Genomic DNA, 26,049 nt, shown 5'->3' on the forward strand with positions numbered 1-26,049 from the left:
AAGGGGGAGGTGAATAGGGGAAGCATTGGCAGATGACCTGAATGCAGAAGAAAATTCCTGAGCAAATGACGTCATGACTACACCTATCGCCAAGAACCCATAGAACTAATGCAATGCTTGTCTCTACAAAACAAGACCAAGTAGAGGCACAAAGGCTCAGGGAAGAAACAGGTGGCTCTGAAGATGCATTGGCATTCAAACAGAATTATAAGACACTTCTTGCAATAAAACAATTACTAAAACTACAGACTGAAATGGCACACACGTCAGTAGGTATATGATGGTGGTGGTGGTGTGAGAACCAGACCAAACAACCAACATCAAAAAAGAGTGACTGGACTTCATAAAAAGAGGGAAAAGATTTGGTCATCTATGCAAAAGATCAAGTCACCTATAAGGGAAAATATTTTAAAGGCACTGGAAGTTCCCAGCTTAGAGGAAGCTGCTGATGGGTCTTCTACCAGGTAAGGAAGCCCTGGTAAAGTGCGTTGTGACTGTCTACTTGGTCTGAATTCTGCAAGTTGCAGTGTTTGATCAATTACAATGACGGGTATTTGGGGACACTGCTGGCCTCCCCTTGCATTCCGGCGTCCCTCCTGGTTTCTGCTCACTTCTGGACGAAGGACCCACACCCTCTATGGCCCCTGACTTCCCAGCGGCACTGGCCCAGGGCACCCCTATTCACTCAGACTGTACTCCCGTCAGAACCCAACCACCCCCCAGGTCCTCAGCTTCTTCTGAGCTCTGCCGTCTGCCTCCCAACGTGATCACAGATAAAGCATCAGTGAGGGCAAAAGACCTCAATGGAGTAGTTTCACATTTGGGGATGACAGATGCCCTTGAGAATATGACAGAAGTGACGGACCTTCTCTTTGAATGAAAAACAAATACCAGCTTTCCCTGCGGGCACACCTAACACTGGCATTTAATAAAGGTCTGTAAAGCTTACGGTTCAAACAAAGTCTCTGCCAGTGGAAATTCCAGGGAGGCAGCTTCCAGAAAAATCTTGCATGGAACCTAAAAACACAAGGCATGCAGATAGCCTCCGCCTGCCTCTCCTTGGTGAACTGCTGGGAGGCTGGGGTGGCGTGTTCAGGAGCAAGTGACAGGCCAGCCGTATGACGTATGGCAGGTCTCAGGAGAGGCAGGTTGGCTGCTAGAATCTGTTGTAGCCAGGAGGTTTGGGGGCCGCTTGGGAGGATGAGAGGGCTTGGTGTGGTGTGGCGTGATTATCCATTTATCCGCAGGGATAATTGGATAATCTGAGGATGAGATCAGACCTGACCCTATTGGCCACTACCTCTGAGCCAGGCTCCGGGCTCCAAGCATTATCTTGCTGATTCATTCAGACAACTCTGTTGTTTCCCAATTTTTATTGATAAGGGAGATTAGTCAGTTGCCTCTACACACACAGCTAGTAACTGGTGGTGCCAGGATTTGCACCAGATCGTCCAATCTTCGAGCCCAAGGTCAAACTCAAAGTGAACCAAGGTGCTCTGAGCCTCTGAATGGGTGGTGGTGGTGGGGAGTCCCAGTGGAGCCCCCTGATGTCCAGTCCTACCTCAAGCAGCTGACTAATAATACACAATGCAGGACCCTCTCCCACCATCTGTATTCTGTCCCGTAGGCAATGGGACATCTTCAAGCTATGGGGATGGGTTGAGTTTCATCTAATTAATTAATACCAATTTGAGATTCTTATCGAGTTAAGCTAAATCAGTCTCGGTTCTTAATCAGGAAAATTGTATGAATGACTCTTCGTGGGGGGGGGGGTGTTGAGAGGACAAGGAAGGTCTCATGGTTCCTATGGCTGAAACATACGTTTTCTGTGTTTGAGGGAATGAGAGTAGGACTTCCTCCTGGAATCCACATCACAGAGCATGCTCAAGGAAAAACACAGTCGACCACAATGTAAATAATTACCATGTTTCAAATGTGGGTCTTGATCTTAAGAGTTTAGTGGGACAAATGTGCACTAACTCAGTGGAACTGAGCATCTGGTACGTATTTATGCTTTAGGGAAATACTACCGGCCAGACCTGAACTTCCCTCGCAGTCTGCCCAGACGGAGCCGAGGTATCAAAGACTTTGAAAACGATCCACCTTTATCGTCCTGTGGAATTTTCCAGTCCAGAATGGCAGGTATGTTTGAGGATCATTCTCGTAGGAATAGTAACAATAGTGGTAGCAGTGATTATCACTCACGTGTATTGAGTCCTTGCTACGTGCCCTTTGAGGTCAGATCTCCCCTTTATATGAGGGCACCAGTCCTCATAAATTGCTCGTCTTAACTTGATCACCTCTATAAAGACCCTACATTCAAAGAAGGTCACACTGTGAGGCATGGGGTTAGGACTCCAACATGTGAATTTAGGGAACAGAAATCAGCCCATCACAACACCCACGGAAACCTCACTGGGGTTGGTACCGTGCAGATTTTGTACTGAAGAGATCTCCTTCTTTCCCAAAGACCAGGTCCTCTAATTTTGCAAGAAGAAATGTGATTTACAGGCTTGTCCTTCCATGAGCCCCAGGGGACTTGAGTTTCCATTACTACAGATGACCATGAACTTGAAACAGCACCCACTTGATGCTCACAGTTCTGTGGGTCAGAAACACAAACACAGCATGGCTGGGTTCTCTGTTCAGGGTCTGAACTCTGATATCAAGCTGCTGGCTGGGCTGACTTCCCACCTGGAGCCTCCTGGAAGCAGTTCCACATTCGTTGGGCTGGTGGGAGAATTCAGTTCCTTGTGGTTGTAGGACTGAAGTCCTCACTTCCTTGCCTGGTGCCAGCACAGGGCCTGCTGGATTCCTAGAGCCCACCCACCTTCCTTGCAACATGGCCCCCTCCATCTTGGAAGCCAACAATAGAGAATTTATTGCATGTCAAATCCCTCTACCTTTGGTTTTTAAAAAAATTTTTATTAAAGTATAGTTGATTTACAATATCATATAAGTTTCAGGTGTACAGCAAAGTGGTTCCGTTTTAGATAGACAGACAGATAGATAGATAGATGTTCTTTATCAGATTCTTTTCCCTTATGGGTTATTACAAAATATTGAGTCTAGTTCCCTGTGCTATGAAGAAGGACCTTGTTGGTTGTCTGTTTTATACATAGCAGTGTGAATATGTTATCTGACTTCATTTCCGTGACCGGCTGGAGAAATCTCTGCTTTTAATGGGCTCACCTGAATGGGTCTGGCCCACCTGTGATAATCTCCCTTCTGCCTTATAACATAACCTGGTCACAGGGGTGCTAGCTCACCGTACTCACAGCTTCCACCCACACACCAGGGGGTTATACAGGGTGTGTATACGGGGTGGTGGTGGGGATTCTTGGGGCCACTTAAGACCCTGCCTGCCACGGGTAGTAAGCCACCTGTTGGAGTTGCCACCATGGGTAGCTAGAGTTATGAAGAGAGTACTTCTCCACCTGCTGTCTTCCAGGGGAAGCTCTGCTGGACAGTGGCATCAGGATCACCTCCGTCTTCACCTCCCCAGCCCTCCGCTGTGTGCAGACAGCCAAACACATCCTGGAAGGTCAGTGAGAACTGTAGCTAGCTTCTCATGTGGCCTTGACCTCATGACTCTTCTCCTGGGGGAGACGACAGTGAGCAGAGGTGAGACTGGGGTGGGTGACCACGAATGGCCACACAAAGTCACAAGACAGCTGTGAACCAGCCCTCGAGGACTGTTAGGAGGCACTGAGCCAGTTAGCATTTCTGGAAGGTCAGGATTGTAATTCGCCTTTGGCCTGCTTCTGCCATGTGTTTTTTAAAAAGCTGGGGGCGAGGGTGTTCCCAGAGAGCTGAGAACTGCTGTGGTCCCTTCTCAAGTCCAAAATGCAAGACTCCCTGGGCAAGGGAATCGGCTCCTGGGAGCTGTTCGGCACCATCAAAAGCTGCTGTGTGATCGGAAGCCAGTGGCAGACCCTTCTGAGCGAGCGTCCACCTACAGGAAGAAGCAACTTCCTGCCAGAGATAGGCAGCCTGCCCTGGAGGTCCTGGTTCCGCCCCTCCCAGTGTGGGGAAGGGGGCACAAGACCTAGGTCGCCATGCATGCACGGCCGGTCCTCCACAGTGATGGGAATGAGGGCAGAGCGTGTGGACACAGGCGTAGCAGGTGGGCACATGTGGAGGAGGTGGCTTGCCTCTGCTTTCTCAGAGACACAGGAAGTCAGGTCACGAGGTGAGCATGAGAAAGGGGAGTGCTGAACGTGTGACATGCTTATTGGGGAGGGGGGCCAGGACAGGGATGGGGAAGTACAAGGTGACCATTGGGCAGCACAAAGGCCACTTGACGTCATGGGCACAGCCTTACACGGAGACCCATCAGCTGGGCTGGGGCTGCCCCCAGGCATGGGCCAGGAGGAGCGGAAGGACCTGGGACTGTAACCCCGGACGGGTTTGAGAAGTGAGTACGATGAAGCAAGAAAGGGTGCGAGGTGCACAAGGAAGGGCCGTGGAGATTGAGTGGAGATTTTAAGCTGTGTAAGGTAGGGAGTTAGGGGCTGGGGGAGGCCAATGATACCAAGAAAAGAGTCAGCTCCGTGGAGTGAAATCCCGGGAGGTGGCTGGAGGGTTGGAATCCGACACGAGGGACAGGAGGCTGCAGAGAAAGGAAGGCTGGCTGGAGACAGAGAAGGGGATGGCACTGAGCTTAGAGGGGGTTGCAGCTGCTGGGAATGACCTACTAGATCAAGGTCAGGGAGGAAGGACATCAGTGGAGGAAGGGGACAAAGCAGAAAGAGGCTACTGCTGGAGCGGTGTCAGAAAGAGGGCAGCAAGCGGACCTTCACGGGAGGAGCTGTTGAAACGATGGCGGGTCCGCCAGCCCGAGCCCCTCCCCGATATCTCCTCCACGTAGATCAGAGAAGCTCGGACAAAGTGCCTTCCCAACTCTGCCATGTAGCCGGGAGTCCCTCCCAGGGATGGACCTGATCCTTGCACAGGACCCGTGTGGGCCCGCGGCCAATCCAGTCCTTTCCTACCTTCTCATTAACGTGCTGTCTCTTGATCCACTGGCTAAGTTGTGAGGGTAGAAACCCATTTCATCACCGTCCACTTTCCGCACATTTAAAACTCGGAGGTCGTCTCTGTGCATCGTCAGCCCTGCAGACGTCCTCCGTTTGTCATTTCTCATCCGAGCATGACAGGGGACCCTGGACTCCCCTGCACGGTTTCTCGGGTCCCTGAGATGGAGAAACGCCCATGGTTTCCCCCACTGTTGAGATGTGCACGTTCATTGCTTTGCTTCCCTGCAGCTCTGGGCTCTGGACCCATGGAGCCGAGGGCAGGTTAACGCACAATGTCAGCTGCTAAACAAACCCGGGAGGGGCCCAGGACCCCGCCGTGTGTGCTCTGTTTCCATTTGATAACTCTTAATAAATAGGACAGAAGAAAGCAAAATAAATATGAAGTCATTCTATCCCCGGATAGCTTAGGATCAATATATGTGTAATTAACTCAACCGCTACAGTGATCAGATGTGAAGAAAGTAAGAAACACGCACAAATACAGGATAAAAGGTGACAGGCTCATCCCTGGTTCTCCTATGCCCCCCACCCGCCTTTAAACCTGCCATTTAATGGAACTTATTTTGTTTTAACCCATCCGAGAGGCTGATACGTTTCCACTAACCTAAAAAAACACTTGAATTTCCATCTGAGGCTGGCAGCCCACAGGTGAGCGGGGGTGACACCTGCAGATAGCCCGTGTCCAGCCAGGCCAGCACGCGCATGTCTCTGACGGTGACTACTTCCTCCGAGTCGCCAGGCCCTTTCCTGATGATGCTCTCGGGCTCCCTTTCCCCACCCAGCCTCCCAGCCACGGTCACAATGTATTAAAAAAAGATAAAGGAATATTCTTTTGGCCTTAAACGAATGTAACTGAGAGCTTCAAAAACATTTTTCATAACTTTATCCCCTTTTGGTTATCATTCATGTTTCTTCATTATGAACGTATCTGTTCCAATTTCTCTGACTTCTATTATGTGGATCTCTTGCATTTAAAATAAAAGCTCCCCAAAATGTTTTCTGACCATGATCATGTCAATGTCTTTAACATGATCTCTCATTGACTTTTACTCTATGTGCAGGTGGGGAGAGGACAACAAAGTCAGTTAAAAGAGCATAAATCCATAAATCCTGTGTTAATCCAGAAAGCAGGATGCCCGGCCTTCTTCATATGTCCTCGAACATGACCATCCTGTTCCCCAGAATGCTAAGCTTTATCTCACCACCATGTCAGTGAACGTGTCCAGATGGACCATTTCCCAAAGTGTGACCCACAGAACAGGAAGAGGGCCCAATGCCATTTGGGACACTCTCCAGACTCCTTTTTTTTAATTTTGTAGAGTATTATTTTTCTTTTTTCAATTTATTTTTTATTGAAGAATCGTTGAATTACAATGTTGTGTTAATTTCTGCTGTACAGCAAAGTGACTCAGGTATATGCATATATATTCTTTTTTGTATTCTTTTCCATTATGGTTTATCACAGGATATTGAATGTAGTTCCCTGCGCTCTACAGTAGGACCTTGTTGTTTATCCAGCCTATATATAATAGTTTGCATCTGCTAATCTCAAACTCCCAATCCATCCCTCTCCAAACTCTTTCTTCGTGTCACCTATTCCCGGTGGACACGAGCCCCTCACAGGCTGCGGGAGAGCCCAGGAGCCCCATCAACCAGGCTTACCTCTCTTTTCTAAATGTGCTTTGCAAAGGAACCCATTTCATGAGCCTGAAATACATTTGGGGAATGGGTTTTATTGCCAGCATTTCCGTTTAATGTCATTTTCTCCATTTCGAATAAAAACAATAAGGTCTTGTTTTTCCCCCACTCAAAAAGAGGTGACTTTAGGGTGGGAGGGAGGGAGACGCAAGAGGGAAGACATACGGGAACATATGTTTATGTATGACTGATTCACTTTGTTATAAAGCAGAAACTAACACACCATTGTAAAGCAATTATACCCCAATAAAGATGTTAAAAAAAAAAAAAAAAAAGAGGTGACTTTAGATTATAGGTCTCTTACTGAAGGTATTAAAAAAAATGTCAGCTTATGGAATGTGCTTTTCTGTAGCAAACATATGTACTATTTTTGGCAAAACAGATGAAGTATACTTAGATGCAAATATGATTATATGAAGTCTTGTCCAAAACAACTTCACCAGTTAGATTTTACTGAATTCATGACTTCCATTTCCAGTTTTGTTTAATTTACAATAGCAAGTGGAGGTTTTTTTTCATTAAAAAAAATCGGGCTTCCCTGGTGGCGCAGTGGTTGAGAGTCCGCCTGCCGATGCAGGGGACACGGGTTCGTGCCCCGGTCTGGGAAGATCCCACATGCTGCGGAGCGGCTGGGCCCGTGAGCCATGCCCGCTGAGCCTGTGCGTCCGGAGCCTGTGCTCTGCAACGGGAGAGGCCACAGCAGTGAGAGGCCTGCGTACTGCAAAAAAAAAAAAAAAAAAAAAATCCTAGGGAAGGGCCAGTTGTGAGAGATAGAATGTTCCAGAAGGTGACTCCCATCCACCCTCTGCTTCAGCTCAGTCCGGGGTAAGTGTTTACCAGGATGGCGCTTCCGTGTGACTAACAAGCTCCACGATTGCCCTCGTCTTTTCCTCAGATCATTGGACCAGCCAAGTCCTCATAGGTGCAGGTTCCTTCTTGACCCAAGGAGGCGCGCGGATGCCGCGCGCTATGGGGCTGCATCTGGTGACCAGGATGAGCTCCAGGGAGGCTGCTGCCAGTGGCACCTCCCAGATCCCAAGAGACTCTGGCCCTTCCTGATGAACACAGGGTCATCACTCCTCTCATACCCTCCAACTGCCCGGTGGCTTTTGTCTGAGAAATAGTGTAAAGTCAGATTTTTTTCCAAAGGTTTGATGTAGACCTAGGAAGAGACTTCTTTACAGAAAGCCAGAACAGATGCCGAAGATGATAAACACTTGTATTCTGTTGAATCCAGAGCTCAAACTGGAGAAGAAAATTAAGATAAGAGTGGAGCCCGGAATCTTCGAATGGACCAAATGGGAGGCTGGCAAAACTACCCCGACCCTCATGACCCTGGAAGAGCTGAAAGGGGCGAACTTCAACGTCAGCATGGATTATAGGTGAGCCGCCTCGCGTCGTCTGCTGCTGGGGTTTTCTCGTTCTTGTTAAAGAAAAATTACCACGACGCTTGGTAAAGATACCAAGGAAGGCTTTATTCAAGAGGGACCACTGCAGTGGGGGGTTGCAGAACGGGAGGAAGATCAGATTCCCCTCCGAACATAAGGCCAAGTGGGGATTCTTCCTCCCAGGAGTAGGGTGGGGCGATGGGAGATTTTTTAGGGAACAGGATGATTCTTGCTAAACGGAACCTAAAAGGATCCTTTCCGCAGGCAGGCCAGGGGATCGGACACCTCCTGGGGTTGGAGGGGAAGCCGAGTTTGCTCGGATATCCAGAGTGGTCAGATACGGGGGTGGGCGATTCTGGCTAAACTGAGTCCACAAGGTTGGATGTGAAGCCCACAAGTCGGGTCCGCTGAGAAGAGGGTCAGTCAGTCTGGCTAGAGTTCGTCAGCCAGAGGACCTGCATCTCCCTCTGCCCGTGGCTGGCCGCCATCACAAGCCCGTGTGGCAGGTGCGCAGTGAGAAGGCACGCTGGAGGCCCAACGCCAGCTCTTTGCTGGTTTTGAGCACAGATCTGGAGGCTTGCTGCTGACCGCGAGCCCTGGCTAGAGGCGAGCCGTCACCTTTCTTCTGTTCCCCTCCCCCTCCTCCAGGCCCGCCTTCCCCCTTCCCTCCCTCCTGCCCGCCGAGCGCTACGAGGATTACTTGCACAGGTGTGCGGTGAGCATGGAACAGATGGTCAGCATCCGCCCGCAGGATGGTAAGTGCCCCCGTCGTCCTCGGGTACCAGCCGCCCTGGGGGTTGGGTTCTCACCTCCGGGAGGGAAATGATGGATTTTTGAACCTAGGGATGCCCCAGCTTCCCCTGCCCCATTTCCCTGCCACTGGAGTGCTACACCGCTGCCTCTGCATAGACACGTGCCCCCCGACCCAGGCCCTGGGGCCCCTGATTTCGGAACCAAGACCTGATGGGATCCAGGACAGAAGGGTCAACACAGACCACCCAAGCCCACTTCCTAGGAAACAAAAGAAACTAAGGAGCAAACAGCCAGATGTTGGGTCATGTTTAAATGACAGTTTGGACAAAGCGTCTGTTTAAGTTGATGGTTGAGACCATTAAAGAAATTTGAACATGGAATTTAAATCTGGAATCTGAATATGGAAGTATTTGAGAAATATTAACGCTAATTTTGTGAGGTGTGATAATAGCATGGTTGTTGTGTAAGAATGAAAAGTCCTCATTTGGAGATGCAAACCGAGGTATGTCCTGTGAAATGACGTGATGTTTGGGATGTGCTTTAAAACACTTCACTGAGTGTCCATCAACCAATGAATGGATTAAGAAGATGTGGTGCATATACACAATGGAATATTACTCAGCCATAAAAAAGAATGAAATTTTGACATTTGCAGCAACATGGATGGACTTGAAGGGCGTTACGCCAAGTGAAATTAGTCAGGCAGAGAAAGACAAACACTTATATGTGGAATCTAAAAAATACAACAAACTAGTGAGTATAACAAAAAAGAGGCAGACTCACAGGTATTGAAAACAAACGAGGAGTACCAGTGGGGAGAGGAAACGGGGAGGGGCACGATAGGGGTAGGGGATTAAGAGGTGCAAGCTATTAGGTATAAAATAAGCTATAAGGATATATTGTACAACATAGGGAACATAGCCAATATTTTATAGCAACTAAATGGCGTATAGCCTTTAAAAATTGTGAATCAGGGGCTTCCCTGGTGGCGCAGTGGTTGAGAGTCTGCCTGCCGATGCAGGGGCCGCGGGTTCGTGTCCCGGTCCGGGAAGATCACACATGCCGCGGAGCAGCTGGGCCCGTGAGCCATGGCCACTGAGCCTGCGCGTCCGGAGCCAGAGGCCACAACAGTGAGAGGCCCGCGTACCACAAAAAAAAAAAAAAAATTGTGAATCACTATATTGTACACCTTATATAATATTGTAACTTATACAGTATAATATTGTACATAAACTATACTTCAGTAAAAATAAAATAAAAATACTTCACAGAAAAGACCGTGGGGTAGCAGACAGATGATACAAGATAGGCAAAATGTCAGCAACCGTTGGAGCTCCCTGATGGGAGCACGGAGATTCATCAGACCCGCTTTTGGGGTATATATGAAAATGTCCGTAGTAAAACTCGAAGAACGAATCCTATAAGATTTAAGTTAGCAAGTGCGTATCGAACATCAGCAATGTGTCAGGTACCAGATAAAGCATCATGGGAAAAATCTAAGCAAAGAAGACACACGTTCTGCCCTCAAAGCGTATGAACGTTGTTGGAGGAAAAGACGCAAACGTCTGGAGTATTAGGAATATTAAATAACATGAAAAAGAGCTCAGAAGGAGTCGATAAGGGACCACCCGGCCCGCTTGCCCCACCATCGTTCTTTCCATCCCTTGTCCAAAGGAGCTCAGGGGACCAAAGACTCTGATGACCAGGACCTCGGGGACAGCTGAGCCCCTGCCCTCCCGCCAGAGTCCCCAGTGCACCGTGGGGCACAGGCTCTGAGGCCTCAACCTTGCGGTGTCCAGCGCCGCACGCACACCCGGCCCCGAGACGGGTCCACGTGACCTGTTTTGACTGATGGACGCCCTGGGGAAGGTGCGTTTGGAAACCACACCTTAGTGGCCTTTGATTCATCATCAGTCTCCCGTTGCTCACAATTATCGCTACAGGCCATCAGAGGACAGAATGAAATGAGGGCCTTTCCTGCACCCAGGCCCCGCCCTGGCCCACCTGTCTGCACCTGACCCAGGCTGAAATTCAGTGTCCATGGATGACCTTCCTTCCAAGCATCTCCCTACGGTCCTGAGGGCTTCTGGAAGAGGACGCAGAACCATTGCTTCATTGCCTCTAGGGTCTACTGAGCCCTGCCTGTGACGCAGGTGGCCGTGGCCTGCTGCAGGGATGCAGACCCATCCACCCATGGCTGAGGCACCCGGGACGCAGCACCTGAGCCGTGGAATGAGTGGGGTTTGGAAGGCAAAGGCGGGGCCAGGAGGAGGCAGAGACGTGTGGATCCAGCGGACAGAGCAACGGAAAGTCCAGTGGGGCTGGAGGGTAAAACCTAACACCTGCCAATCCTGCGGCACTGGCGGCCCGTCACAGGCTTTACCTGTTAGGTCCTCACCCTCCCGTGCGGTCTGAGATATCACCTCCACTGACACCATGTGACTTGGAAGCTCAGAGTGTCTAGGAGGCCACCGTGTCCAGGTGGCCCGGCTGGAGAGCACAGCCCAGGGGTCAAACCTGCATGTCCGGCAACCTCACCATGACCTTGGAGGCCAAAGAAATGAGTGTGAAATTACTCAGAAATAACACAGGAGAAGCAGGCGGGGGCTTGGCTCTGGGGGTCACACCGGAGAATTTATAGCCACATTAGGGGCAAATGAATAGATCGCTCTGTGACTCTCAGCTTTCCAGGGAAGCTCGGGTTCTGATTCCGTCCTCAGGTGGCGTGCTGGGTCCGGCCTTGGGGCCTCCCTGGCTCACGCGCGGTTCTAACTCCCAGCCTTGCCCGCGCCCGTCACCTTTAGGAGACTCACTCGGCCCTGGACTCTGGAGGTCTTTCTGTAAAGAGAGAGTCATCCGTGGCCCCTTCGGCACTGAGCAGCTGATCTTTCGCAAGCTCACAGACGAGGCCTGGACGAGGCCACTCAGCGCACGGCGCCGGCCCATCCCTGAAGCTTGCGGGCGGGTGCAGCCACCCGAGCCCCGCACAGGATGCGACGGGCTCAGAAGAACTTCTACACAAACGAGAGGCCGACTGCCAGTGTTAATGAGCTCTTACCAACCACGCCTCCCTCCTACCCGGGGTCCCTCAAGGCCTCGGGGCACCACAAGCCTGTTCCGCCCGACAATTTTGCCCCCCCCCCCCACCGTCTAATAAGATGCGTTCTCTGTGCCTGCTCTGACCTCGGGGTGTCCTTCCTCCCACAGTGGGCGTCATCCTGGTCGTGGGCCATGGCTCGGCGCTGGACTCCTGCACGCGCCCACTCCTTGGGCTGCCGCCCCGGGACTGCACAGTGTTCACCCAGCTAGTGAGGAAGGTACGCGCCCCCTCGTTCGTGTTTCTGCCGCAGAAACAGGCAGCCCGATGATGCGGCGTCACCACACGCCCCTCTCAGGATGAAGACAAGCGTCCTGACAACCCAGGGCAGCAGGGACCCACCTGTCACCTGAGAACATGCCCACCTGCTCTAACGCAAAGGGCAGCCTTGGGCAGGGAGCTGACGGGGAGGTTTGTCATCTTTACCATTATGGCAACTGTGGCCATTTGCTACCCACATAATATAAAAAACAAGACAGAGAACTTTTATTATCAGGTCACATGATAATTCCTGTCACTCCAGTAGTTGAGCACTTGGTCCAGTGGGGGGTGAGACATTTGGATAAGAAGAGAAAGGGCGGTTGCTGGGCTCACTTGCTCTGGGGACTGGGGGGCTGACGGCCAGAAGGGAGCCCCTCCCTCTTGCCTTTGGAGTCATCCAGCCTCGGAACACACGAGCTGGTCAAAGCTGCTGGGGTGCCTGGTGCCGGGCCGGGGCCGTATAAACACATACGCGGATGTGTAGAGAAGGATAACGGGTACTTTGGACCAAACTGTGGAGCATCACCCGGCAAAGCAGAGGTGGCTTTTATCCAGAGGGCGAGGTGAATGGAGGCGGGAAACTCAGGACTCAGACCCCGCCCCCATCCCTGCCCCCTAAATCCACTCAGGGCCTTGCTGCTGCTGACATCCCCACGTCTCCCGTCCCCACGTACTCCGACGTGGCCGCTCCTATTCTTGAAGCCCTTCCCACCCCGGGGCCCCCTGGGGGTCCTCGTTATCCATGCAGACAGCAGTGCTGCACACGCCAGACGCTGACTGAGACTGCAGGTCAATTGCATGTTGACACGGTTCCAAAATCCCATTAGTCTTTGTGGCCAAATTCCCACCCACTCCCCTGACCCTTGGCCTCCCCTCTCGAGATGCCAGCCTTGCACTTCCACACTCCCGCCACTTTCTTACACTGAGGATTCAGAGTCCACCCCACCCCATCCCCAAGTTAGCTGGACTTGCCAGTTAATATCAGAAATTCATCAAGGGCTTTACCAACCAAGGATGGGCCTTAAAGTCAGGGGCAGCCGAAAACGGACATTCGGGAGCCCACCCCCATCACACTCATCCCCGAACCCTCCGCCCAGTCTCTACACACAGAAGGAGAGGGTGTCCCTGAGTCAACGCCAGCCCCCACTTGCATCCTGCCCCCCAGGTTGGAATTTTTGCACGTTTCTTCTAAGCAAGGAATTTCCGGACATTGAAAAGAGAGGGGGAAAAAAGGACAGCAGAACACGCAAACAAACAAAGCCTTAAAAACAAAGATCTGCTCCAAACCATTTATTTTACAGGGAATTGAGGTCTAAAGTTTCGCTTTGTCCTTTAATCTTGGGTTTGAAAACACAATACCTGTATCCTTTTGTGACGCTGAATTTGAGAATGGAAGCCGCTCTTGAAGCAGTAGGGTAGACAGAAGGGGTTCTCAGTCTCAACACTGTTGCCATCTGGGCGGGACGATGCTGTGCTATGGGGACTGTCCTGTGCATTGTGGGATGTTTAGCAGCATCCCTGGCCTCTACTCCTGAGATGCCGTAGCACCCCAGCTGTGACCAAGAGTAAGGTCTGCAGACATTTCCCACTGCCCGTGGGAGGGCGGGGAGGCCCCACTGAGGGCTGCTGCGTTGGGTGTTAGCGCTGCCCGTGGGAGGGGCGGGGAGGCCCCACTGATGGCTGCTGCGTTGGGTGTTAGCGCTGCATTGAAGGCATCGTGGGGACGTCACGCCAGCCTCCAAGGCTGTTGCCTTTGGAACAAGTCTGAAATCCATGGACCTGGTATAAAATAATAATAAGTGATTTAACTCTGTTCTAGATCCCTTCTCTGGGTATGTGCTTCTTAGAAGAAAACAAAGAAGAAGGAAAATGGGAGCTGGTGAACCCTCCCGTGAAGACACTGACTCATGGCTCAAACTCAGCGTTTAACTGGAGTAACTGGATCCCGGGCAACTAAGAGCCGCCTCTATGTTTGCATAATTCACAATGATGAAGAGGGGAAACGCTTCGCAGTGGCTGTAGGATACTGTTATTTCGAAGAGGTCATAGTCTCCCCTAATGTGACTTGTAGAAGCACAAAAGGCACTTTTAGATACCAGAGTGTTTGCCCTCTGCGGACCGTCATCCTGTGAGCTTAGCTGTGGGGATGCCACCGTGTACCATGTGCATTGGCCATGTGGCTTGGAGGGGAATGAGGAACCATGACACTGACCCCACAGAAAATTCTACTTTACTTTATATGTTTTTATTCATCAAGTTCCCAATCATTTTTTTCTTTTTCTGTTTCAATCAGTCTTTGGCTATGTCCACATAGGCCAAAAGAGGTGGAATATTGAATAAAATGTTGCAAGGAAACCACCTACCAGATCAAAACCGGGAAACAGGCTTGGTGACCACAGACCAGGTATTAGCTTCCTGTTGCTGCTGTGACAAGTAACTGCACAGTACTGATTAGAGTCACAACTTTTTGAACACACACGTGTTAACTCTGTTACAGTCCTGCAGGTCAGCAGTTCTGAAACGGGCCAGCGGGTCCCTTTCCTTCCACGGCCCTGGGGAGAGTCGGCTTCCCTGCTTCTCCAGGCTTTAGAGGTTCCTGCATTCCTTGGTTCACAGCACCTTCCTCTGTCTTCAAAGGCAGCAGTGGTGCCCCTTCAGATCTCCCTGTTCCTCTACTTACAGTCACATTGCCTTCTGCTTCTGACCTTCCTGTCTCCCTTTTGTAAATTCCCCTGGGATTACATTGAACCCACCCAATAATCCCAATAATCTGGGACTATCTCCCCATCTCAAGACCCATAATTTAATCCCACCTGCAAAGTCCCCTTTGCCATGTGATGGAACGTAGTCACAGGTCCAGGGATTAGGATGTGCACAACTCTGGGGCCGCTCAGTCTTCAGCCCACCCCACCCCCAGTCCTTCCAAGCACTTCCAGCTGCTTATACAGAGGCCAGGGTGTAAGGATTTGTGACATCCGCCCTTGGTGCAGGTCTTATTCAGCTTCTCTTTTTCTCCCTTTGATCAAGTGGAGGGGGGAGGGGAGCTTTGCAGATGGAGGCAGTGGGTCCTGCCCTAACTAATAGGAAGGAAAAACCAGAGAGCCCCCAAGCCCACCAGGCACAGTGAAGTATCCAGAGATGGTGTATCCAATGGTGCTCTGACTTTGAAGAAGCTGGTCCAGGCAGTCGAGGGGGGGCCCCCAGCGGTGTCCTCTCACCCCAACCGTGCTGAAGAAACAGAAAAAGTTCTCCAAGTGCTCAGAGGGAGGGCACAGTCGTGGTTGGATGTGCTACACCACCACCTCGCAATCCCTCTGCATTCTCTCCTGGGTATCCCAGTGCCACACAGACCCTCCTAATCACGATGATGATAAAAACTTCACAAATCAAGCAAATGGGGTTTCCATAGTGGTCACTGCTCGGGGGTGGTCCACAAGATGTCCAGGTTCACCCTCTCACGGGGGAGGCTTCCGGGTCTCACGCCCCTGGGTGATGAAGGGGGCAGACAACGACCTCGTCTTCACTGGGCTGCTGATGGGGGTTTACACGGGATGACGAGATGGGTTTGAATCTCGGAGATTGAAGTCAAGTTTGCAAGAAACACTGTTTTCTTTATATTCTCTAATTCTTCTGACTAGCCCCCCACTTCTGCTGCAAAGATAGAAAAGCCCACTTCTGTCATTCTCGGCTTCCAGAATGACCCTCACTGTGCGGGGCGTCCTTGGGCACAGAGCTGTCCTGCGGAGGGGTAAGGAGGGAGGTGCCTTTGGAAGCTTTTCATTATTTGGTGTAAGTTTTCAACTCTATGAACTAATAAGGAACCAAAAAAGAAGGAAAGAGGGCTTCCCTGGTGGCGCAGCGGTTGAGAGTCCACCTGTTGATGCAGGGGACACGGGTTCGTGCCCTGGTCCGGGAAGATCCCACATGCCGCGGAGCAGCTGGGCCCGTGAGCCATGGCCGCTGAGCCTGCGCATCCGGAGCCTGTGCTCCGCAACGGGAGAGGCCACAACAGTGAGAGGCCCGTGTACCGCAAAAAAAAAAAAAAAAGAAGGAAAGAAAGATTTCTGAGCACTCTCCTCTTTCCTCTTTCCTTTGGCCCTGCTGGTCCTCAGGTGTTGACAAGCCTAGTCTGAGCCCTGCTGACGTCATCTGGAAATAGATGTCCTGTGCCCACTGGTGCCCACCTCCGATCCCGCCCACATTATCTCTTTGATTTCCTCACCTGTGAGCTCGAAAACACAAACCTGGAAAGGGGCCCTCCACCGTGTTTTACTTGCTGCCCCCCACACGGTGGAGGTTAACGTTGTTTAATAACTTTGCGGCACAGTGACTGGGGCTCCTCCTGGCCAGTACTTGGCTCCTTCGGAAGATGAGAGGAGGCTGAAAGCGGGGGGAGGAGCTGGCCTTGGGCTGGGCTGCAAAGGAATTGAGGGGCCTGAGCTCATGCCTGTGACAGAGAAGCCCTCAGCCACAGGTCTGGGGCCACCCATCCCTGCAAACGCTGCTAAGTTTCTCTGAGAAGAAAGAGCCGTCATAATTTTCCACTGAAGCAAGTCTTATTTTAGCACCAAATTTGAGATGCTTTAGGTATGAGTCATGTTGGTGAATTTTATGGGTTGAATCCTGTCCCCCTAAATTTTATAAGCTGAAGTCCTAACCCACAGCACTTCAGAATGTGACTTCTATTGGAGATGGGTCTTTAAAGCGGTGATAAAACTACAATGAGGTCATTGGGGTGGGGCCCTAATCCAGGATGACTGGAGTCCTTATAAGAAGAGGAGATTAGGACACAGACATACAGAGAGACAATCATGTGAGGACATGGGGAGAAGAAGGCCATCTACATGCCCAGGAGAGAGGCCTCAGAGGGACCAGCCCTGCCCACACCTCAATCTTAAACTTCAAACCTCCAGAGTATAAGACTAAAATAAACAACTATTTTTTGAGCCGCCCAGCCTGTGGCACTTTGTCAAGGCAGCCCCAAGACTCTACTACAGAGCATAAAAAACATTGACACAAACACCAAACATGGATACTTCTGAAGGGCTGGTTACTGGCCAGGGCACGCAGCTCAACGCAAGGCCCGTAATAAATGTCACCGTCAACCGAGCCTATTTAAAGCGCCCAGATCCATACACGACCCCTCCTGACTTTTTCTGTACTTATTTTCAGTTAACATAAAAATCTAACTCCCTGTGGGCAGGTCTTGTGAGGAGTAAAGGCCAGAACCTGGGTCACCTAAAAGTCCTCCCTCCCTGGCCTTGGGGAAGAACGAGGTGCAGGGACATTTGTGCTGACCCCCTCTTCCCACCCCAGTTATTTCTGGGAGTCCTCTGGGGAGCACGGGTGCTCGGGAAGGGATCTGTGGGACACTGCCCTTCTCAGCCCCCAAGTTCAAGAGCCCTTAGTGGCTTTGCCATCCTACTGTCTAGAGAAAGGCACCCACCTAGGGTCACGGCCCACGCTCCCAGAACCTCCTACACAGAGCCAGGCTGGAGGTCTCATCCTCTCCAAGTCCCTTTGTCACCCAGTCTCAGGGGCTCACAAAGGCCTACAAACAGCCCTAACTGCTTCTTCCACTCCATCAGACCCCCAGATCAGTCCAAGGAGCGTGGCGGAGGAAGTGGGGAACAGAGGCGTCCCTCCTACCCACGTGCAGAGACCCTGCACCCTCTGGCCACACATCGAAAGCCAGTTGTCAGTACTTGCAGATGCTGGGACCATAAGCCTGGAACCCCAAGAAATGGACTGAAATCCTCGTACCCCAGGAAGAGAATTCAGCCACATGGCTGAGCTCATGGGTAAGTTCAAACATCAATAGCTTTTGTTTAGGCCCACATCCTTAGGAGATACGACACAGAGAATGTCCCGTTTGCATGGCCATGACAGCACAACATGAAACACCTAGGAATACACTTACAGGACTCATAAGAACTTAACATACCACCGAGGGGCACAGAAGAAGGCTGGAATGGTTGGAAAGGCATGCCATGTTCCCCCATAGAAAGTAAGACTCAACATCACAAGGATGCCATCTCCTAAATTCATCCACAGGGTGATCACAATCAAATTCAAATCATGAAAATGACTTTTGAGGGAGAAATGAGTGGATTCTGAAGTTCATGAGGAAAAAACAAACTTCCAGGAGGAATAACTAACAAAATCCAAAAGGGAGTGTTGGGATAAAGAGGGGAAGTAACCCCAACAGATATTAAACCCATTATAAAGCTACTGTAGTTAAAACAGTGTGGCAGAAGCACTGGATTTTAGGCAGAGCGATCAGAGGTATAAATAGAAAGACAGGAATCAGCCCTGAAATATAGGCGTTTATGTATGTTAAACTGGGTAATGGAATGACTGGGTGGGGTGGGGGGGAGATGATTAAGTCAGTGATATTGGGACAATAGGGTCGCCATCCGGTGAAGAGAAGGTTGGAGTCGTTCCTCACTCCTTGCAAGAAAAAAAAAAAAATCAAAGGTTTACATGTACAAAGTAAAATTGTAAAAGTACTAGAAGACACCATGTGAGAACTTTTTAAAAGTATCTCAGAGTGGGGGGAAGGCCTTTGTAACCATGACACAGAAATCTGGAACTATAAAAGGAAAAATAGATAAATTCAACTAAAATATTCTTCAAATCTGCTTTAAAAAGCACCTTAAACAAAGTTTAAAAGTACAAGCTGGGAAAGTACAAAATTTAAAAGTACTACAAGCGTAACCCTACCCCCAGCCCACCCAGCCTCCTCCCTCTGCACCCCAGGGACCCTGATGCCCTTGGCCATGCTCTGCCTCGCTCTGCTGTTTGCTGTCACTTGTTTGTGTAGACATTGCTTATTTCAAAGGGTGCAACGGTGACCACGTGCCAAGTTCACCACAAGCCCAGGACCTGGGCAGGGAGTGGCACCCCGTCACCTCTGTGACAGTGATTCACCTGCGAACCTGCTCCATTTACGTGGTCCAGGGTTTCCCAACCTCGGCACTGCTGACACTGGGGAGGGATAATTCCTTCTTGTGGGGGCTGTCCTGTGCATTGTGGGCATCCGGCAGCATCCTTGGTCTGGACCCAGTAAGATGCCAGAAGCACCCCTCCTCCCCATTGTGATAACCAGAAACGTCTCTGGACATTGCCAAATGTGTCTGGGGGAGCAAAATCACCCCAGTTGAGAACCACTGATGTATCCCCTTCCCAGAGATGCCGAGAGCCCTGTCCCCAGGTGATGACACGTGAAGTCACCCGGGCTCCCCAGGACCCACACACGTGTGCCGGTGGAACCCCTGCTGGGTACACGTGCTATCATGGAGACAAATGCCTTAACCAATAGGTCCCTATCTTGAGCTGAGCAGCTTGTATTGCTCTGAAGGGCAGGGCTTTGTGCATCACAGGACAGAGGAAGCCCGGGGGTACCTGTGAACAGCTGTGTGAGCCTGGGGGGCTGCACGGAGGGATGGCCGAGACCAGCAGGGGAGAGCTCTGTCAAGTGGGTCTTTCTGTCCGGGTGGCCGAGACCTGGTGACAACCCAGCCTTGTTTCTAGTCTTTTAGTCCATTTGACCGAGTCCCCCAACCAAATTCTAGAACTTGAAAGTCTGTTTTTGTGTTTTTTAATTTTTACTTTATATTGGAGTACAGTTGATTTACAATGTTGTGTTAGTTTCAGGTGTACAGCCAAGTGATTCAGTTATACATGTACATATATCTATTCTTTTTCAGATTCTTCTCCCATATAGGTTGTTATGGAGTATTGAGTCCCCTGTGCTATACAGTAGATCCTCATTGATTTATCTATTTTATATATAGTAGTTATGTATGTTAATCCCAACCTCCTAATTTATTCCACCCCCCACCTTTCCCCTTTGGCAACCATCAGTCTGTTTCCTAAGTCTGTTTGTTTTGTAAATAAGCTCCTTTGTATCGTTTTTTCAGATTCCACGTATAAGTGATACTGTATGAAAGTCTGCCATGAACGCCCAATGGCTGTAGTCTTTGGACACAGCGCATGGTCCCAAATCAGAGTAATCTTCTCCATCCCTATCCCGTACTTCCTCCCTCCCCCAGACCCCAAGGGCCAGCAGAAAAAGGATACACACAAAATTAATAGAATTGCAAGAAATAGTTTCCAATAACGAAGGAGACATTAATTATTCAATGTCACCACCAGCATTGTCCAGAGGAATTAAATTGGGTTTGGGAGACCTGGGTTTGAGCTCCGATTCTGTCTTTTACTCATGTGACCTCGGGTACCCTTTCTGTGTGTTTTGCGTGCGCCACTGTGACCTGGCATTGGGTAACAGCATCCTACCCTCTATTCAGGAGGAAGTGGCACCCTCTTAGCAGTGAGCACTGGGGGGCTGAGCTGGGGTGTCTGTGGCGTTTGCCCATTTCCATGATGCAAATGCTCCTCCCACCGTGGTGGATTCTGAGCCATCATCAACGTTTTAACAGTCGGTTTACAAAATGCCTGAGAATTTCAAAAGCCGCTCTCCTGAGCTGGCGTGAGCCGGCTGCAGCCCACCACTGCTCTGTGGGGAGAGGTCAGGGTTAGTGAGAGGGGCTTCGACTGGCCTGCGGGCACCATCGCAGCCATGTGCTTCGGGCTGGTGCCCACTTCCTGCTAAAGAAAACAAGCCTCCTTCACAAAGAGGGGGACGGGCAGGAGGAGGGAGCCAGAACCGGAGAGTGAGGAGACCATGGCCCTGGGCTGGGACGAAAGACTTGGCAGGAGAGCCGGGCCAGGGGGTATCAAGTGAGATGGTGTGCTGGGCTCTGGACAGACGTTTGGCTCCTAGGATCCCTCCAAGGTTGTGTCTCTTCCGGGTTCCGGGTCCAACCAGCGACTCTGGCGTCTGGACCCTGCCTGGGGGGAGCCCCACCGCTTGCCTGTACCCAGTCTCCCTGTTCAACTGGGCACCACCTGCTTCCACCCCCTCCTGACCTGCTGTCCCCCCTACACACACACGAGAAAACCACACACTTCCTCCAAGGCAAGACAAAGCCTGCACACTCCACGCACTGAGTAAAGTCTGGGGGGTGGAGATGGCAAACTACCAAGCTGAACTTGACTTTTAGAGACGTCACAGATTTTACAGGCTTCTCCATCGCAAAGGGTAGTAGGAACTCAGCTGTGTCGAAAGGTCTTCGCAAGTCTCCGCAGAAAATTTCCAGAATCCTTAGCTTCTGATCCCTGTTTGGTTCCAAGTAAATGCCACTTCCAGCTGTTGAATACCATTTGCTTCTAAAACTGAAGCCCCCCCAAAAGCTAAGAATTAGACACACACACACATACACACACATGATCTCCTCAGTGGAGCAGAGACGTTCTTGGAGAAATCATTCCAAAAATGAATGATCTGGAAATGTCAGATTTCTCCTTCTCCCTCCAAAAGTGTTTCTTTCAACTGGTAACTCATTATCTTTCATTCTGTTCCACTCACAATACGGTGAGAATCTGTTAGTGCAATGAGCCAAAGTGTTTTCCCAAGAAGCTACAGCACATAAATCCCAAAGGAGAAATGCTCTGAGTGAGCTGCAGGTAGGCTCTCCCCCAAAACCCTTCCCAGAAAGGCAGCCCAGCTGATTTTAGCGGTTGATTCTGGAAAGTACACGTTTTACTGCCTTCAGTGATCCTTGGACCATTTTGCTCTCCTTGCTCGGGGTGCTGACGGAAGGGAGGACCCTCTACCCTGGCTCACGTCGACATTACTAAAAACCGGGGGTCCCAGAGCTTATTATCTGGGAAAACACAACCAGTCTTTGAGGAAAAGCAAGGAACCCTGAATAAGCCATCTATCAGCTTGCTTCTCAAACATGCAGTGGGATGGGCATCACCTGGGCGCGTGTTAGAAGTGCAGAGTCTCAGGCCCCTCACTCACCTGCTGGGTCAGAAGCTGCATTTTGACTCAGTCCCCAGCGGGTCTGCATGAAGTGAACGTGAAGAGGTGCTGTCTGCCTTGAAGAAAATATATTATGTCACGTGCCATGCGAAGATGAAAAGGGACACAGCAGAGAAGGGAACACAGGGATGGTGACACAGCATTTGTGATAGAAATGTGCCACCACGCCCTGACCCTCTGAGGTCCCAGTTGACTGCTCTAGCATCTTCCTAACTAGTCCTCTTCCTTCCTTCCATCCTTCCTTAAGATAAGTGAACCCCCTTATCTTAAGTGGCTACTACTCATCCACGAAAAAGAAAGAAATAATGCCATTTGCAGCAACGAGGATGGACCTGGAGATGATCATACGAAGTGAAGTAAGTCAGACAGAGAAAGACAAATATCATATGGTATCACTTATATGCGGAAACTAAAAAAACGGTACAAATGAACTTATTTACAGAACAGAAAGAGACTCACAGACATAGAAAACAAACGTATGGTTACCAAAGGGGTGGAGGGATAAATTAGGAGTTTAGGATTAGCAGATACACACTACTATATATAAAATAGATAAACAACAAGGACCCGCTGTGTAGCACGGGGAACTATATTCAGTATCTTGTAATAACCCGTAATGGAAAAGAATCTGAAAAGAATATATGTGTAACTGAATCACTTTGCGGTACACCTGAAACTAACACAACACTATAAACCAACTCGACTTCAATAAAAATAAAAGGTAAGTGAACCCAGATTTTACCACTAGCGGGAAAGCTTTCTTCCACCCTTAAGACCTCCTCGGAAGCCTCAGAGCTTATGTGAGATGAACATGGGCATCATCTACATGGGCAGCTGGAGGCCCTGGAGACAGAAACTTAGACTCAGTCCCCGCCGTGCGCAGGACATGCATGGGTGAGCGAGCAATGGGACATCATCGGGGCATGTGGGGGTCTGGGGAGCCCCAAGGAGACCGTCTCACCTGATCAAGTCTGAATGGGCACATCTCCAGTGCCCATTCGCTGTTACATAAACGTCATCCCGGTCGTGTCCTCTGGCTCTGCAGCCCAGCCCCACCGAGGAGGTCTGAGCAGCAGCGGGAAGATAGCCAACCAGGAGGCTGGGAGAAAACACTGGTCGCTTCATGTGAGCTAGAGATGAAACGAAGCTCAAAAAGAGAGCCAGCCCCCAAACTGAACCCCGGTGAACTGAGTACAGCTGTCCACCCCAGGGGTTATAAAGAAAGAAGAGTGGACCAAGCAGTCCTTGTTCACAGCAGACTGGTTCTCGACTCAGGATGTAAACCCAACCTGGTCCTGGGCCCTGCTGGGTGGATGGACTCATCTTTCAGGAGCAGTGCAGGGGACGGGGGCTTGGTTATCACACCTGACAGTTGCCTGTAGAGGCTCAGGAAGAAGGACACACTGGAATCTGTGGGCTGGATGGGTGGATGAGCTGGGCCAGGCCTGCTCCGGGGCTGAAGAGCTCACCCTGGGCTCTCACCCTGCAAGAATCCAGGCCTCCAGCCACCCTGCCAGCAGGCGCAGGGGACAAGGGAGGGAAGCAGAGCTACGGCCCGGCCAGGACGTCATCTGGGGAGGACATAAATCATCTTGCCATGTCTATGCTTCTTGAGTCTCCTGTTCCATCTCGCTTGTATAGAGCACGGAGCAGGACACTGGAGCTGGGGAACCTCTGTGGACTGTTTGCAGTCATGATTGGCGTGGGTGACGTCAGAGCACGTGAAGTGGCCCAATCTGGTCATTAGGTCACGGTGGTGCAGAGGAGCTAAAAAGAGCACAAGTTTCAAGTCAGAAAACTCTGAGTTAAGCCCACACTTGACACTCACCTACTTTGTGACCTGGAGTCATTTAATTATCTAAACTTCTATTTTCTCACCTAAAAAATGGACATATGTTAGTACCTCCTTCATAGGATCGTTGTGAGGTGAAGCTAACCAATGTTCTTTACATAAAATATTTAGCATAATGCCTAGAACACAGTGATCTCAATTTGTGTTGGAAGCTCTGTTATTTTTTATATCGTAGCTTCGATTACCAATAAAACCACTCAGGTTTTTTCTAGATTCCCTCTTCCACTCTGGCCCTGTGAGCCTAGGTGTGGAGTGTTTAAGGGATATTTACATGGGGTATTGTGAACCGAGAGGGAAGCAGGACCTAGAGCTTGAGAAAATTGATTTAAATCAATTTTTCTATGCACTTGGATTTAAAAGAATTATATACAAAAAGGTAAAGTAGTCATTTGTTGTAATCAGAAAGTTAGAGCAATTTAGAAGAGAAAATGGCTCCTGAAAAGAGCAAGATGACAAATAACAGTAGCTTCTACAGAATGCTTTTTATTTTCTTGAATCATTTTCTATTCTTTCAGTTTATGCTTTTAGCACTTTATAAGAGGATGAGTAATACCATCTCAGTATTAGGGAAAAGGTGTGGCTTTTCAAGTCAAATACCTCGTAAGTGATGGAGCCCAGGTGAGAAGAGATGGGTACGGGTTTAGAAACATTTAGATGCAGTATCAAAAGTGAAACTGGGTCCTGGAAGTAATTGCTATGGCCCTCGCCTTCTCACCAGGAACAATGAGAAGGTTCATCAAAGATATAGCAAACAGGTTTTTCTCAGATGTTGGACAACGGGCAGTGCAGCAATTGTCCATCTCACTGCCTGAAGAGAGGGTTTCCAGGTCAGAGTACAGAGAGCGAGAACCTAGGTAAGCCCAGTAGGCTGCCTGAGTAGATGAGGAGGGGTGAGAGTTTGTAGAGACAGGGCAGCAGGGATTCACCAGTACCAGACAAGAGAGTGGCACAGAGAGAGCTCCAGGGACCTGTGGATGGTAAACTTCAATTATTCAGCAGAGCACTTACTTAAGTCAAATTTCTTGAGAGGAAAACTATAATGACTGAGACTTAAAAACACATTGGATAGAACTGCAGAAGAAAAAGATTGGTGAATACGAGCACATAACAGTAAAAACTAACCAAATTGAAACAGAGAGAAAAATGACCGACAATGAAATGAACAAAGCATCGGCGACTTGTAGGAAAATATTGAGCAGGCTAGCACGTGAAGAACTGGAGTCCCTGAAAGGGACGGGGGAAGAAAAAATATTTTTGGAACGCAAGAGCCAAAATGTTTTAAAATCTCATGAAAACTACAAACCCTCAGTCAAGAATCTCAACAAACTCCAAGCACAAGAAATATAATGAAAATTACATGAGAAAAAATTATAATCAGATCGTTCAAAACCAGGAATTAGGAGAAATCTTAAAAGCAGAGAGAGTAAAAATAGACAGAACAGACAGAGACACAAATTTAAGAATAACAGCAGACTTTTTGTCAGAAACAATACAGGTAATGTCGAGCAGCATCTCTAAGTACTGAAGGAAAAAACTGCCAACATAGAGTTCTATACCCAGCGAACACGTGCATCGAAAATAAAAGTGAAACAGAAACTTCTTCAAATATAAAAAGCTAACGAAATGTGTCACCAGCAAACTCACAGGATAAGAAATCTTAAGGAAATTCTTCATCAGAAGGAAAATGATGCCAGATGGAAATCTGAATGTACACAAAGGAATAAAGAGCATCTACGACGTTAACTGCATGGATAAGTATATAATATTTATTCTTATTGTTATTTTTAAGAGACTGTGGGATACATAAACAAAAAGAATAACAATGTAGGATGGGGTTTATAATATCTGTAAATTAAAATATAAGACAACAGTAGCCTGGGAACAGAGAAGTAGAAATAGGGTTCTTATGCTACACAAGAACTGATATACTATCACTTGAAAGCGGAGTGCGAAGAACTAAATATGTGTACTGTAGACCCTAAAACAATGACTAAAAGAGAAGACAAAGATTTATATCTAATAATCCAAGAACATTGATAAAGGGAACCATAAAAACAATCTAAAAGAAGACA

At 49.5% G+C, this 26,049-nt stretch overlaps 1 protein-coding gene across 1 annotated transcript in view; it reads left to right on the forward strand.

Moving 5' to 3' along the window:
- Positions 1 to 14,596, forward strand: part of UBASH3A (ubiquitin associated and SH3 domain containing A) — a 40,896-nt gene extending 26,300 nt beyond the window's left edge. The window contains exons 9-14 of the mRNA XM_004264589.4: positions 2,020 to 2,142; positions 3,452 to 3,544; positions 7,975 to 8,119; positions 8,774 to 8,880; positions 12,086 to 12,195; positions 14,056 to 14,596. Of these exons, the coding sequence (XP_004264637.2) occupies positions 2,020 to 2,142; positions 3,452 to 3,544; positions 7,975 to 8,119; positions 8,774 to 8,880; positions 12,086 to 12,195; positions 14,056 to 14,193 (716 nt within the window). The 3' untranslated portion in view covers positions 14,194 to 14,596. The remainder of the gene's footprint in view (positions 1 to 2,019; positions 2,143 to 3,451; positions 3,545 to 7,974; positions 8,120 to 8,773; positions 8,881 to 12,085; positions 12,196 to 14,055) is intronic.
- The last annotated feature ends 11,453 nt before the right edge of the window (positions 14,597 to 26,049 follow it).

The sequence above is a fragment of the Orcinus orca genome, chromosome 5 (assembly GCF_937001465.1).
Source record: "Orcinus orca chromosome 5, mOrcOrc1.1, whole genome shotgun sequence".
Lineage (NCBI taxonomy): Eukaryota > Metazoa > Chordata > Mammalia > Artiodactyla > Delphinidae > Orcinus > Orcinus orca.